The sequence below is a fragment of the Ctenopharyngodon idella genome, chromosome 12 (genome assembly GCF_019924925.1).
Source record: "Ctenopharyngodon idella isolate HZGC_01 chromosome 12, HZGC01, whole genome shotgun sequence".
NCBI lineage: Eukaryota > Metazoa > Chordata > Actinopteri > Cypriniformes > Xenocyprididae > Ctenopharyngodon > Ctenopharyngodon idella.
Window position 1 is genome coordinate 24,814,943 of NC_067231.1, and position 15,829 is coordinate 24,830,771.

The window sequence follows — 15,829 nt, forward strand, 5'->3', positions numbered from 1 at the left end:
TTCTTTAAAAAAAGGGTTAGTTCACCCAAAAATGAAAACTCTGTCATTAATTACTCACCCTCAAGTCGTTCTACACCCGTAAGACCTTTGTTCATCTTCGAAACACAAATTAAGATATTTTTGATTAAATCCGATGGCTCAGCGAGGCCTACATAGACAGCAATGGTACTTCCTCTCTCAAGATCCATAAAGGTTCTGAAAACATTTAAATCAGTTCATGTGAGTTCAGTGGTTCTACCTCAATATTATAAAGCGACGAGAATACTTTTTGTGCGCTAAAAACATAAAATAACGACTTTTTAACAATATATAGTGATGGCCGATTTCAAAACACTGCTTCGGAGCATTATGAATCTTTTGAGTCAAATCAGTGATTTGGATCGTGTATCAAACTGCTGAAATCACGTGACTTTGGCGCTCCGAACCACTGATTTGAATCGTAAAGCTCCGAAGCTTCATGAAGAAGTGTTTTGAAATCAGCCATCACTAGATATTGTTAAACGACATGAAGGTGAGTAATAAATTACATTATTTTCATTTTTGGGTGAGCTAACCCTTTAACAGGAAAGGTCAATATTAACACACACACACACACACACACACATATATATATATATATATATATATATATATAACATATATATATATAACATATATAATAATGTCAATCCTAATATTTATCTTTAACTTATATACACAGTGAGACTATAAATGTAATGTAAATGTAATAATTATGATCTGAAGATTGTTTAATATCCAGCAACATTTTTGTAATCAGTGCTTCGCATTTTATAAAATCATTCGCCTGGGTCATTTACATAAAACATTTTCTTTATTAATATCAAGATTTAAGGTAGAATTTACATAGGCCTATAAAGAGGAAAGTACCATTTATTTTTTTAAAGGTGTTCAACCATTTTTGGTTTCTGTTTTTACTTTGTGTCTTTTTTATTTGTCAAAATATGAAGACAATGAAGTGTAGACATGGCAACAACAATAGCCTTCAACAACAATGATAATAAAATGTCTTTACTTTTTCATTTAAATGGCGCAAATTATTAACATGGAGTGACAATTATGTTTTTTTAAAGTACAAATATTCAATATAGTCTTTCGATTAGTGTATTAATATATGACATGAAGATATATTCATGGTTAACCAGTAGATGTCACTGTGAGTTTTGACTTGCTAGACTAGAAAGTCCCTCTCGAGCTACCGTAGCACGTTTATATTACGAATTTACGCGGAAGTCCCGCCCCTTTTCCCCCCTCGCTCGCAGGACGTGTAAGTGTTAGCAGTTTAGCTCTGTCAAAATAATCCATGTAAATCTGTATCCATCCATCAATATACACATTTAAAAAATGTATCGTGTGAAAGCATATATATAAATGTGTCATTAAACGGAATATTTACCGGACGTTGTGAAGAAAAGTGTTATAATAAAGTCTGTTTTGTTTCATTGCAGGGTTGAGTCGCGCCTGAAACAAAATGGTGAGGATATGTTTGTATTTGCATTAGTATTGTTTTACTAATTGATGAATTGAATTCTGTTGATCTGTGTTAGTGTCTTTTGTTTTAAAAATCTGCTAAAATGTACTAAAAAGTAGTTTATAGGATCTCTGAAACGCAGAAGGCGGCTAATGGTTAAATGGATGACTGTCGCGCTCATGGATAGTCTAGAAGTGTCAGGGAATCAGAAACAAGTGGAAAAAGCTTAGGCTGAAACAGTGCTGCTGATTGTAAAACATTGAGAATGATCTGAGTACTATTATATGTGAATGTCTCATGTGCTTTTTGTCTTTACAGCCACGCAAAATTGAAGAAATCAAAGATTTCCTGCTTACAGCAAGGAGGAAGGATGCCAAGTGTAAGTTTAGTTTCAATAAATAAACCAGTCATAGTCCATTTATGATCTCTAAGGAGGCTATTAATTTCATGTATTGCTGGTGTAGTACTGTATGTTGTGACAGAGGGTCTGTAAACTCTTATGTGGATTTTGATGCTGTTATCTAATAAGGTTGCATTGTTCAAGTATTCACATAACTCAGGGCAGTGCATCTCAATCCTGGAGGACTGCATATTTTGGATATCTGACTTATCTGACATCCAGTTCAGAGGCTATGTCTGTTAATTTGTATGCATTTAAAAAATGTTTACAGGCGCTTCTTGTCCATACTAGCGTTTTCCAAAAGTTGCTCATCCGCTCGGAAATTTCTGACACACTTAACGATTGTAAGGCCGATTATGAATGTAATTTGATACTTACGAATGATCATTCCCAAACACGCCGAGTCAGAGCCAGTTGCGTTCAGTCAACAATGCTGGTATAACCCTAGATATCTAGGGTATGGGTACAATGTGTCACATGACAACAAACACATGTCAATGCGAAAACAACTTTCAAATTCATCCACATAAACGGCATCTCTTTGTGGACGGAAGGCAAAACGTATAAGTGTGGTCAAGGCAAAAGACTATAGTGTGCAAGTTGTCCAAACACTTTGGGCCTGTTCTGTGCCCATTGTGCATTTACACGCTTGCTAGAACAATGATGGACCAAGTGCTGAGTTTCGCATCACTACGGGATTTCAGTTCCACCGGTTCACTAACATTTATAGCTGTCACACCTTGAAATGAGCTGGTGTAAACCACATTGAATAAGACATCCAATATGTGCATTACTTCTCTAAATTTGTGCATTGTTCCAACAGCTGTCAAGATCAAGAAGAACAAAGACAATGTGAAGTTCAAGGTCCGCTGCAGCAGATACCTGTACACATTGGTCATCACAGACAAAGAGAAGGCTGAGAAGCTCAAGCAGTCCCTGCCACCAGGTCAGTCTTCAACAACAGCAAATGAAGATACAGTGATGAAGTGCAATTAAGATTATAACAACACATCAGTAATAGTGTTGTCAAAAGTACCGACTTCGGTATCATTTTTAAAATGTGATGATACCAGCATTTCCTTCTAGCATTTTGAGTGCTGTTGAGCGGATTCTCACACCTCTGGTTGGCCATTGTTCACGCACACAACAGATATGTCTGTGATTGGCTACAATGATCAACGCTTCAAAAACCTTTAGGATCTAGACCAGTGGATCTCAAACTTTATGGCTTAAAAGGTTCCCCCAATCGTCAACAGCAATATTTGAAAATATTTGAGCTTTGCTTAACTAGGAAAATGTACATTTGTTATAAAAATAGCCAAATAAGAAATGTCTTGATTTTTAGTAGTTTTAGCTTATTTTCATGCTCGTCCCCTTGGAAGTTTGAGGCCAGGGCTCACTAGGGAACGTAGTGGATCTTTTCAATGGATCAATTTCTCATTGAACCCAGGGTTGAGTCAGGATTCCCATAGGAACAGTAACCCATAAACAAAAGAGAAGGTTAACATTTTTAGGCTTGAAGAAGTAAAGCTGTTAATGTTAAAGTTGCGTATTACAGTTCAGCTCTTATGTTTTTTGTGAGGTTCTTTAAGTGATTTTAATCTTCAAATGCTCCCAACTGACTGGTAAGTTATGGGAATGCTATGTTCATCAGGTGTTTGTGAGAAGTGTGCAAGTTGTCCAAACACTTTGGGCCTGTTCTGTGCCCACTGTGCATTTACACGCTTGCTAGAACAATGATGGACCAAGTGCTGAGTTTCGCATCACTCTGAGATTTCAGTTCCACCGGTTCACTAACACTTATAACTGTGTCAGACCATGACTAAGGTTTGAATCCAAGGTTTCTGTGACCAATCTCTCTTTCTCTCTCTCTGGTTTCAGGTCTGGCTGTAAAGGAGCTGAAGTAGATGTCTCTCTTGTACAAAATGTTGGAATAAAAGTGGAAAAAATTAAGCGTTGTTTTGTGGGGTTTTTTTTATATATATATATATATATATATATATATATATTATTACTGTTCACAGTTTTTGATCTGTTTAAATATAAAAAAAAATAATGCTTGTTTAGGTTGTAGAAGGTATACACACCCATTCAAAATTTTGGGGTCAGTAAGATTTATATAATTTTTTTTTTTTTTTTTTAAGAAATTAGTAATTTTAAGGACACAAATTGATTGGTGAAGACTTCCATTTTTACAATATCATTCAATTTCAAATAAATGCTGATATAATTAGTACATCTTCTGTTTAAAATTGATGATAAATTGAGCACCAAATCAGATGCTGAAAATTCAGCTTTGCTAGGAATAAATTGCATTTCATTAAAATAGAAATTACAATAAATTTATAATAGGTTTTTCTTTAATTGTAAAGAGATTTCACAATCAGTTTAGTGTATTGGGTAGCATAAAACATTAAAAAAAAATCTTAGCAAGCATAAAACAAACAAAAAAAAATGTGTACTTTGTGATATTTTGATTGAGCTCATACTTATTCACATTAATGCTTTTAAACCAAAAGGTTTATATTGAAAATGTTTCAATCAAATGTGTGTCCAAACATTTGACTTTTACTGAATTCATCACACAAGCTGCATATTCTCATAAGCTCCTCCCATTACCATAATTTAAATTGCTTGTTTAGAAAACCCATAATATTTGTGGTATTTTAACTACAAATGTTATTTGGTACAAAGTCAGTCTAAACTGCCATAGATGTTATAAAACTGACACATTCCTTCTTGTCCCTGATCATGGAGTCTTTCCTTGAAATACACAGGTTACTTTATTTGTGGGCTAGGTCATTGCATGAAATCGATCACTTCCATTCTGTTTATCTATTATAAAACATTTCAAACAATAATTCTAAATTGCATTATTTCTTTTTAAACTACATGGAAAAATAAGGTTGACTAGCAATTACTGGCCTTTTCTTCGAGTTCCCGAAACTACAAGGTGTTTATTAAGATAATGTATTGCTGATGTTTCAACAAATAAACATTTTACTGTGCAAAACCACGACAACAGGATTGTCATTTTACGATCTACCTACAAACCAACATAAGGAGACCATGTTCTTAAAGGATTGACATTATAAAATAATCTCATTATGAAAGTTAGTTGAGCAGAATGCTAGCTTTTATTTCTGCCTAAAATGTGAGGAGGAAAACAAGTAAACCTGAAAACAAATTGATCTTACGTACAAGTGCCTGCATTTACTTGATTTGCCCAATAGATGGCAGCATAGCGTCAGATATTTTTATATAAATTACTACATTCAGAATTTATCTCATTTAAGTATATTTAATTCAAGCAAGCAATTTATAGCTAAACTCGAAAAGCAATAATATATATTCAATCTGGACTAAATCTCGTTTTCAACACAATTAAACCACCATCACAAAAAGTTCCGAAAGAAAGAAACTGCCTCATCTTCATTTTCCTATTCAGGCGCGACCCCGAGTCCCATTCGTGCGCTCATTCAAGCTCGCTCCCGAGTTGCCATCAGAGAGAATGAGCGCACAACACGCGCAGAAATGGCTGCGGCACGAGACCAGGATTTAATGCAATAATTCCACATTTCCCGTGAATTCCCATGGGCTGCGATTTGGGGGAAGTATTCAGATATCTTTTTATGTACCTTTCAGCACTTTTGCTTCAGTACACAATCTTTCCAATCTCAAAATCCATGGCTTTTGTTTGAGAAGACAAGACAGCGGAGAGTACACGGGAAAGAAACACCCAAATTGTCCAACCGTCTCTATCTGGGGAAGTGATTTATTCGTCTCCTCGACTGCTGAAGGATGTCGTCTGCACGGGTTGATTATATCGCTCCTTGGTGGACTTACTGGCTTCATCAATTTCCTCATGTGAATCTAAGGTTTCAACCGCTGGATCACACATTTAAACCGCAAGAGGAGAACTACCAGCAGGTCAGACCTTCTGTTTTTACTGTCACACAGAGGTTCACGGTTCAAACACAGTCAAGATAAGATTTATACACCGCACTGTCACACTTATTTTATGTTTGGGACTCCATAGTTAAAAATATAGCAACTTGGTAACATGTTTCAGAAGTACTCAGTGAGAGTGTTTAATTGTGTTTTGGAGTCTCAGTGACCCCTTATACAATGTGTACACTTTCTTCATATTCCCGTTTACACAATTGTCAGTGGATTTGTTTACTCAGATTTTTTTTCCACAATGTGTTTTAATTGGAGTATTAAACAACATTTTGTGGTTCAACAGAGGACTGGAGCTTCATTTTTGCTTTGTATAGCTGTCATTTGGGTTTTGTTTAGGTCAGAGGAACGTATAAAAGAATTTAAATGGAAATGAACTGGCAAATTTTGACATTGTGGTCAGTCACCAAGAGCCCAACTATAAAGTCAGTCTTACCTGAACATGATGAACTCCAGACCAGTGTTATATTAGTAGCCCATCAATGAGAGAGGTTACTTTTTATGACCTGTTTTGGATTAGTTTTTATTTTTATGTTTTCCTTTTTCATTTTAACTGTCTGCTTTAACTGTCACGCAGGGAATCGTTGTGTAAAAACAGTTCAGACTGACTTTATGCTCTGCATTTTCACTTTTATGATCTGTTTGGCCTTTGAGAGACTTCAATTCCCTTTGTTTAAACAGTAAAAATGTAACACTAAGGTTCATAACTTTTATGAGAGAGAGTATAAACAACATCTTTTCAGACGTCCTTGATTAGAAGAGCCCTTATGCAATATGAATGATGGATGAAATACAATGCATTTCACATGCATTAAGTATCGGATTTGTCTACACACTGTTCCTCGACCCCTAACAGAAGTAATGTTACTTCCCTCTTTCTGAAAAGTGCACGTCTGCTTTCTGGTGCAACGTGGTTAAAACCGCAGTAATGTTTATTTACTAGGTTTTGATGGGTTCAAATAGCCGTATCTGGCTGAAAATCACTGTCATAACCAAAACCACATTTCACAGCAGAACTGGATCTTATTTTGAACCAGATTCTTCTAATCGAGTCACTAAAACCCCTATTTCCCACCCAGACTATAAGTTGCTTGAATCTCTCCTGCACCTGTCTTTGTTATCGTGATGTGGTTTTCCGCTGACCTGTATCAACATCCAGTTGATTAGAGATGGAGTGAGAGGAATATGTGAGAGAGGATGGAGTGGCAGAGTGCTCATTTCTGTAGCTGTCTGTTACTATTAAGGCAGATGGTGTAAACGGAGGCAGAGCGAGACCAGATGCTGTGGTGTGAAATCAGGCGCTCACGCTGGGTCCTCCGCCGTCTTGGAATGAACACCGGGGCGTTTTCAGATGGCCCGAGGGATCCTCCTTCATAACCCATTTTCCCCCAGTTTGTGAATCTAAACGCTCTGTTCCCGCTGACACTGCTCTTTGAATCCTAATATGGATTTTCAGCAGAACAGGAAACTGATGGGATCTCTTTCCTCTTTTGGGTTTTAGGCTTGGCCTGGGAGACCATGCATATGAGCTCTCTGCAAAGCTGAGATACTGTTGTTGTGCATTATATCTAATTGCTAATGTTTATTATGAGCACCAGGCAGATGATGTACTCTCTGTAGAGACTCACTGTTTAATTGTTTCAGCAATTTAGCCAACATTAAATGTTCCAAATGATTAGGAGAGAAAGGGTGAATTGATAAAGAAAAATCAGTTTGGATCCATTTCTTGTTCTTAATCTGTTTCTTTCCTTTGTTTTCAGATTACAACAAGGTTCCCATTGGTCACAATGAATTTAATAAATCACAGCAGTGAATAAATATGATTAGTATACCAAACAAACCTTTTAATAAATCACAACTAAAATCTATAATTTTAATAAAATTATATTCAAAAATATTTTAAAACATTCTCGAAAGTATAAAATCAGTCAGTTTATTTATTTATTTTATTTTAGTACTAATTTTAAAAAATATATTAAAACATTCCAGAGAGTGTAAAATCAGTTTGTTTATTTATTTTTTATTTATTCATATTAATGCATATTTATTTATAATATTAATTATTGGTATTTATTTCATACATTTAAATTTCGTAATTGTATTAAAACACTCTAGAGAGTATAAAATTTTATTTGTTAATTTATATTTATATTAATATATATTTATTGAATTGTTATTTATGCGTTTCATACGTTTAAATTAAAAAAAATATTTTAAAACATTCTAGAGAAAATAAAATCAGTTATTTTATTTTTGTGAATTTATATTTTTATTTATTTATTGCATACATTTAAATAAAAAAAATGTATTAAAATATTCTAGAGAGTATAAATCACTCACTTATTTGTTTATTAAATTATTGTTATTTATTTTATTTTTTTATTGATTTGTTTATTTTGCATGCTTTCACTCTTTATTTGTCGCTGACCCAAGTGAAAATATTTCATCTCCATGTTTAGACCTAGATTCCCCAATGAGCAGGCCCAGATGGAATCTGCAGACGGTTTTTGTGCATCTTCTGTGCTGATTTGCGGGGAAATCTGTGGAATACATTTAAATATGGTCCAATATAATAATAATAAACAGAGCTTTTTTTATGGGGTTTTGTTGATGCAGTTCCCTTTTGGGTCTGTCGGTGAGGACAGCGACTAAGTAGACGTCTGTTCCAGGAAGGACCAATCGTCAAGTTATGCCTGAGTGGGTATGTGTTTGTGTGTTAGATGGGTCAAAGGCCATCTGTCCATATGATTCACTTATTTCCTGCGGGGATGAATTGCTAACAGCTGTTTTTTTTTCTCCCCATCCCAGACAGAGGATGCATCTGTTTGATTCACACCATAAAGGGCGGTTTGTGCCCATACGTTTACTGTAAACATTTACTTAGAATTTTGGTGGTTAGAATTACTGACCACAAAATAATTAGACTTTTGAATAAGACATTAAATTTTTACTCAGAGTGGTTACCAGAGTGTTGCCCTGCAGTTGCAACTATGTTCTGACTCTGAGGAGGTTTTATTAGGTGTGTTGCTGTGTGGTTGCTAGGGTGGATTGTTGTTATCAAATCAATGAGCATGAAAAGCAGTAGTAACATTGCTGCTTGCCTTAGCAAACACTACTAAAAATTATGAGAGAGAAGGGTTATTGCAGTATTTTTGGATGCAGATGTTCATAGAGGTCACTAAAGCACAGATCACTTCGTGCTTTAGTGACCTCTGTGAACCATACAGAAATTCCCAGTCATCTGACTCATCTGATCCTCAGGTGATGTAGCCTATTTCCTGATTTTGTTGTTGTTGTTTTCTCTTTCATTTATGTGCTGTTGAAAGACGAAGTTGGAATGGTACAGAAAGAACCCTATAAAATATCTAGTGATCTCACATGCTGCATTCATTTCAACTTGCAATGTCCAACTTCCTGCTTGGAAAAGTTCACTTGAACTCAGGCTACAAACTTGGACCAAAATCTTAAAACCTGTCTTCAAGATGTGATTGTATGATGAAAATAGCCAAGGAATTGTATATGCAGTTTAGGATAAAAAAACATTGACGGACTTGATGAAAAGAGAAATTTTTAAGAATTGTGCTTGTAATCGATGCAGTTGCGAAAATTGGAAACTGAGCTTTTTGGATTTTTTTTTTAATCGTGATCATCGAGAAGAGGCGTGTTAAAGGATTAGTTGATTCCAAATTAAAATTTCCTGATAATTTACTCTTGCACTTGCTCTGCAATGCGCATTATGTAATCACATTGGAAAGGTCACGCGTGACTTAGGCAAATGTACCGATCCAGTGTCTACAAAGCAAATGTGCAGACTAAGTCAAACGCAAAACGTAAACCAACGATATTGGACGATTTTGAAGTTGGAGGAGAAAATGAGATGGAGTTTAAATCCTTTAAAAAAACCATCCAATCACAGACCGACAAGACCATTGTCTGACTGGATTAAAAATAGAAAACACTCGCTGGAAAATAGCCACTTAAAGAGTCTGGTCTTTCACAGCGTCTGATCAGTTTGATTTACAACTCAAGTGTGGTTTGCAACTCTGCATATCTATCTGATCACTCAAAAAAACAACCAGGCAGTTTTGTTACAGCTGTAATTTCTGCACCACAAGGGTCACCAAACGGAATTGTGAAGAAAGATTTCCTGAATACTCTCCACGTTTTCCATTGTTTGGACAAACAGATAGTCCTGTGATGATGCTATGTCAGGATGGTTGGGATGTTCAAATGAACAGAAGAGTGTTTTAATAGCACCACAGTGAACCTACAAATGACATTTGTCATTGCACATTGTAAGTTGTGATAGGAAATTTTATTGGAATATATATAGTGTATATATATAAAAGATACACTCTTCAGCTTTAAGATGAAGAAATGTTTGCTCAAATGCCAAAATTGACGGAGTCATAAGTCTTGTAGGAATAAAAAACTGCCTTGTGATTTATTTTTCTCAGAGTAAATATATGTGGAATTTCCCCTGTGTTAATGTTGATCATTACTTTCAGAAGGGTGGTCAATATTTCAGTTCAGAAATGTTTTAGAGAGCATTTGATTGGACGAAAACTTGTCATGCAAGATGAATCATTGATATTTTTGCTGTTTTTAAAGAAATGTATAATATCTTTTTCTCTCTGTTTATATGAACAAACTAATGGGTTATAGGGCAACGTGAGGTACATGAGGCCATTTTTTTTTTTTTTTTTTTCATTTTTCTAAACGGACAGATATATTTAGGGCTTAAAGGCAGGGTAAGCGATTTGTTCCAGAAACATTTTTTGTTATGCTGGTTGAAAGTCTCCTAACATCCTGATAGTAATCACTAAGTTAAGTGGTCTAAATGTATTTATATGTATATATATCGTCTGTGTCCGTTTGTCCAATCATTAAATTCGGTCCGAATGCAATGATACAATGTCCTACCTGCCTGTCAACTTATGTATTTTCATACCTCCGTGCACCAAAATAACAAGCTTATTCTGCATTCATACCATGGAAACCCGTGACGTTATACTCTGAGCGTTTTGTGACTCAAATTTTTGTGTTTCAATGGCAGCACTATCAGTGCCGATATGAATCTGCAGCAGTCAGGTGGTACAGGTTGGTCTCTCACTGCTCTTTAAGTTGTTTGTTCATTATCATTGTAATGTTATGTGCTTTGAGACATGAAGTAGTTTAACGGTGTCTCTCGTGACACCGTTTTTTTTTTTTTTTGCTCCCTGCTGTACGCGTTCATGTGTTTTGGAGGAGGCGTGGCTTTGAAGACGCTCTGAAGGGAGGGTGGGACCTTATGCTTTCAAAGCTAGCTCGCTATTGCTAGCCTCTCCGAAAATTGCCTACCCTACCTTTAACACTTACATTTGCTCTTTTTTTCAACAGTTTTGATGTTTGGGCAATATCTCTTCGACTTTGGTTATTTTGTTTGCTGAAAGTCCTTATTTATTGACTCCCCTTAGGCTCTGTTTTATCACTTCAGACCTAAACCATGGCACTTCACTCTAACTTTACATGTAAGATGAGAGAAAAACCATGCTCTTGATTTATCTGCAGTCTCTTTCATTTTTCTTCCAGGTCTGTTTATGTCAGCACCCTTTTAAGTATTTTCTGCAGTTCTGGGTGGGCCAGGTTTCTTAAAACCACAAATATTTTCTCAGGAAAAGCTAAAAAAAAAAACCCAAAAAGGATGTGAAAGCTGCAACCACATCGACCTACTAAATCAGGCCGATCAGATATATCAGAGATCCACAGTTTGCTTTTGGGTAGTGTAGAACAGAAATATTTACTTTCTGTTTGACATGTGGTAGTAAGTTAAGAGCTCAGTGGTCTTTTGCAATGCAAATAAGCAGTAAAACTAATGTCGTGACATCTTTTCCGTAATTGTATTGATTTACATAGTAGCTAACAACAGAATTTTTTTCCAGCAGCTATTGTTAGATTAATGATGATGCTGGTGGTGTGGCCAAGTTGAGAGAAAAGTTGATTGTCAGCTTTTGGTATTTGGGTCAGAAATGTTAGCAAGGACCGGGGGGGTCTCGGTGAATAGTGTTATTGTACACATAATGGAATGTATTGCATGTTCTCCAAGCCCACTCAGTCAACATACCGTTATATTAGTCTCTTACTGAGATGTATGGCTGGTTGTGGAATACTTAATTTTAAAATTAGGTTGTTTTCATTTTTATTACTACAATGAGCATTTTAATGCCAGTGTATTGAAGCGTGCATGTATTGCATGGCATTTTCATTTCCCAAACAGCTCAAAGGCAGGCTGTTTCATCAGTTCTGTAATCCATCACTTACAGTTCATGTTATCTCCTGTCAGGTCCTCATGGCATTTTTGATGGAGCATTGTCTTCAGATGTGGGGAAAAAAGTTACTATAAATTTGAACAAATTAAATTAATCTTGACAGTAACCTTCAAATATTCCTCAATTAATTTATTAGAATATTGATAGTATTCACTGCATGATCATTAAATATAATAAATAAATAAATACAGTGTCTTAATTTCATTATATTCATTATTATTCCCAACATTTTGAACAGTAGTGTATGTAACAGAATTTTGCAGTGCCCTTATCATCTTTCTTTCTTCCTCTCTGTGTCTCCTTCCTGTTTCTTTATTCGCCCAAAGCCCATGACCTGCTCCGCTCAGAGTTAATGATGTCCCAGCTGTGAGGGTGGGGAGGTTCATCCGAGCGCACTGTGTTGGAAAAGCCCCCTGAGGTTGCCCCCAAACCCCTTACTCCCTTTCAAAAGCTGTGTAGGAAACAGATGAGGATAGAATCGAGTGAGGTTGACTGCTCCGTTGAGGACCTTCCTAAAGGCTTGCCTCTGCTTTACTGTAAAACCCCAGTCATCCAGGCCCCTCATGGCCTTGCCTTGATCCAACACTGGAATCTTCTCAAATATTCTGGTATACTGTTCACTAAAACTATTTTTCATTTTTTTTTTTTTTTTTTCACTGAGATCTTGGAAATCACCTGGATATTGCATTAGCATAGGTATTTTTTCATTGACGTTTAATGGCTTGTGCTTCCACAGGTTTAATACATAATACTCTGACTTTCCCTCAGGCATATGACTCAATTTTATAATGTAAAATATGTAATTCTGTACCTCAAAGAGCATAAAAGTGTAAAATTGTAGGTTTCTGATCAAGAGGTTGATGTCACTCTTCAACGGGTCTAGTTCTCTCACAGCTCCCAGCAGATGGGCGTCAGTGTGCTCCACACAGCTGTTCTCCACCTGCTGCGACCATCACATAGCTGAAGTTTGGCTCAGAACTTCCACAGAAAGCACATCCACCGCTTAGCTCTACACAATATGGATGAATCCCAATTTGTATACTTTTACCAAGTATATATTGGACTGGCAATGACAAATACTATACCTGTATTAAGACTAGGTATGTGTACCATATTAACATCTCGATACTTCATCAAAGAACTGTCTCAAACTTTTGGCAGTGTTTTATTGTGATACTGTGACAAATGATGAATGCTATAGAACCTTGTTCTGCCAGGTGCTTCATATATAGAACTGTTCGGTAACACTTTACAATAAGGGTTCATTAGTTAACGTTAACTAAGAATTAACAATACTTCTACAGCAATCATAGTTAATGTTAATTTCAACATTTACTAATACACTATTAGGCTAAAATCAAATGTTGTATTTGTTAACATTAGTTAATGCACTGAGAACTAACAACAAACAATGAACAGATGGATTTTTATTAACTAACATTAACATAGATTAATACATACTGTAACAAATGTAATGGTCATTGTTAGGTTATCTTAGTTAACATTTGTTAACATTAGTTAATATATTAACAAATTAACTTATTGTAAAGTGTTACCAACTTTTTAAGGGTTCCCATCATGGGATCATTTTATGGATTTAGTTTGAACTTTGAATTAATTCATTTTGTTTTAATTCAATATTAATTACATTTTATGAATTAAGCATACTTTATCACTGGGAAAAAAATAAATAACCTGTTAAAGATGAAAGTATAATGCAATAATTTCTCTTTATATATAACCTTTTTGGTATAATTCTATAAAGAACCCCATTGAATCTTTTTCCTAAGAGTGTAAATCTGAAGGGGCTTTCACGCTGACAACATTTTGCAGAGACATATTTTTCATGACTGTTGGAGATTCTCAGCAACATGAGTGACGTTGACCGTTCCAAGTTGAACAGCTTGAAAGCTTGGCAACCTCTAGCGCTGTTGGTGTGAATGGGGCTTGAGTGTTTTTCCTAACCAGTCATGACAAGTTATGAGTGATGAGATATCTCGGTTTCTCTTTCTGGAGAGTTGGGTAGCCCCGCATGACTGCATGTTTAGCATCAAAAATGTTCTGATTAGCAGATTTGCTTTGTGTAGACAGACAGTTTGCGTGTCACTGGAAACTTAAAGCCATGTTTCCACCGAAATTACCCGGAAAAAATTTTCCCAGGAACTTTTTTTTCCCCCCAGACCTATTGCTAGCTGCGTTTCCATAGCGGTCTAAAGTACCGTGAAGATAGTCCGGTGATGTAGGACTGCATGCGACTTTCCAGTTCCCGCTGGATTTCGTCCTCCGCATATAAGCTTAATAAAGCCTGAACTTCATCATCAGTCCATCGGTCATATTTTTTAAACTTCATTGTTGATTCGAATAGCAAACAACTCTCACTGCACGCACCGCAACAGACTTTAAAAAACAATGGTTGAAATAAAATGGGTGAACTCAACCAATCAACATGTTCAGCGCCCCTGAAAGTTCTGGAACTTTGAAAAAGTACTACCTAGCGAACAGGTACTTTTCAGAGGGGGAATTTTTTTTTACCCGGAACTTCATTTAGACCCTGGTTCCTGCGGTCGAAACACACTGAGTACCACCCCAAATTTCCTAGTTCCTGGGGAAGTTCCTGCGGTGGAAAAGCGGCTTTAAGTTTTTGAAAGAAGTCTCGTATGCTCACCAAGACTGCATTTATTTGATCAAAAATACAGTAATATTGTGAAATATTATTACAATTTAAAATAACTGTTTTCTATTTACATATATATTTTAAAATGTAATTTCTTCCTGTGATGTCAAAGTTTATTTTTTTTTTTATATTTATTTATTTTTTTTTTTTTTTTGAAGCCATTATTCCAGCCTTCAGTGTCACATGATCCTTCAGAAATCATTCTAATATGATGATTTAGTGCTCAGGAACAGTTTTTATTTTTGCCTGATCTCTTGCAAGGATGCACACTTTGAAAAAAATCCATCCTTCACATACTATTCTTAATGTGCTATGAGTCGAGACACACTAATGCTTATGTTCCATGCTATATATAGGACACACTGTGGGAATTGGGATTCAGCCTGTTTCTTATAGTTAGCATGGTCTCTGATGATAGTATAGATACAGTATACTGGTTTAACAGTCTCAGTTTTGTCCTAAACCTTTTTGGCTCATCTCCCCCTCTAAGACAAGCAAACAAGTTTGAGCAAGTATCATGTTGGTACAGCTTACATTCTCACGTATTCCTGTCTTTCTGGAAATTGTTGGTCAGGTTTCTAGGGAAAGTGGCCTAGGATCAGTCATCTATTTCCTCTGTGAAAATATTCTGCCTAGGCTTGTTTAAAGGTCCCAAACTCCAGGATTATTTGACTCTTGTTTGCCTCAATATAGATCTCCCCTCAGGCACCAAACTACTTGATTCTGCCCTGTTTGTTCCTCGAAGCTTAAAGGCTTTGTCTGTGGAAGCTCATTTACGTCCAGTTTTACAGCCTGCCTATTCATGGGGATGGTGTGATTGGCATTTGAAAAGGGTGTTTTATCCAGGCCTGTAGCCAGCTATGCTCAGGTTGAGCTGTATGTCAACGACCCCAAAGGGAAATTCGGTCTGTGAATGTAGTGGACACTTTATGCAAACAAGCCAAAGAACAACACAGAGCACTTTGCCGAATCACTGAACTGAAATAACCCAGGTCTGT

The 15,829-nt window shown here is 36.1% G+C and overlaps 2 protein-coding genes across 6 annotated transcripts in view; both read left to right on the top strand.

Annotated features, from left to right (window-relative positions):
* The first annotated feature begins 1,214 nt into the window (after positions 1-1,214).
* rpl38 (ribosomal protein L38) lies at positions 1,215-3,842 on the top strand. Its single transcript, XM_051915389.1, has 5 exons — positions 1,215-1,285; positions 1,467-1,492; positions 1,808-1,868; positions 2,713-2,835; positions 3,771-3,842. The coding sequence occupies exons 2-5, from the start codon at positions 1,490-1,492 to the stop codon at positions 3,794-3,796; spliced, it is 213 nt and encodes a 70-aa protein (XP_051771349.1). The 5' UTR covers positions 1,215-1,285; positions 1,467-1,489; the 3' UTR covers positions 3,797-3,842.
* A 1,509-nt stretch (positions 3,843-5,351) lies between these two features.
* The window catches only part of ttyh2 (tweety family member 2), a 57,695-nt gene continuing 47,217 nt past the window's right edge, over positions 5,352-15,829 (top strand). For 2 of the 5 annotated variants that reach the window (XM_051913740.1, XM_051913742.1), the window contains exon 1: positions 5,352-5,819. In XM_051913740.1, coding sequence (XP_051769700.1) covers positions 5,691-5,819 — 129 coding nt within the window. In that variant the 5' untranslated portion in view covers positions 5,352-5,690. The remainder of the gene's footprint in view (positions 5,820-15,829) is intronic. The other 3 variants (XM_051913741.1, XM_051913743.1, XM_051913744.1) reach the window with 3 other exon arrangements.

Excerpts from the sequence above, each read along its gene's own strand:
- rpl38 (XM_051915389.1), top strand. Across the intron at positions 1,869-2,712 it reads AAGGAGGAAGGATGCCAAGT|CTGTCAAGATCAAGAAGAAC; the intron begins GTAAGTTTAGTT and ends TTGTTCCAACAG. Across the intron at positions 2,836-3,770 it reads CAAGCAGTCCCTGCCACCAG|GTCTGGCTGTAAAGGAGCTG; the intron begins GTCAGTCTTCAA and ends CTCTGGTTTCAG.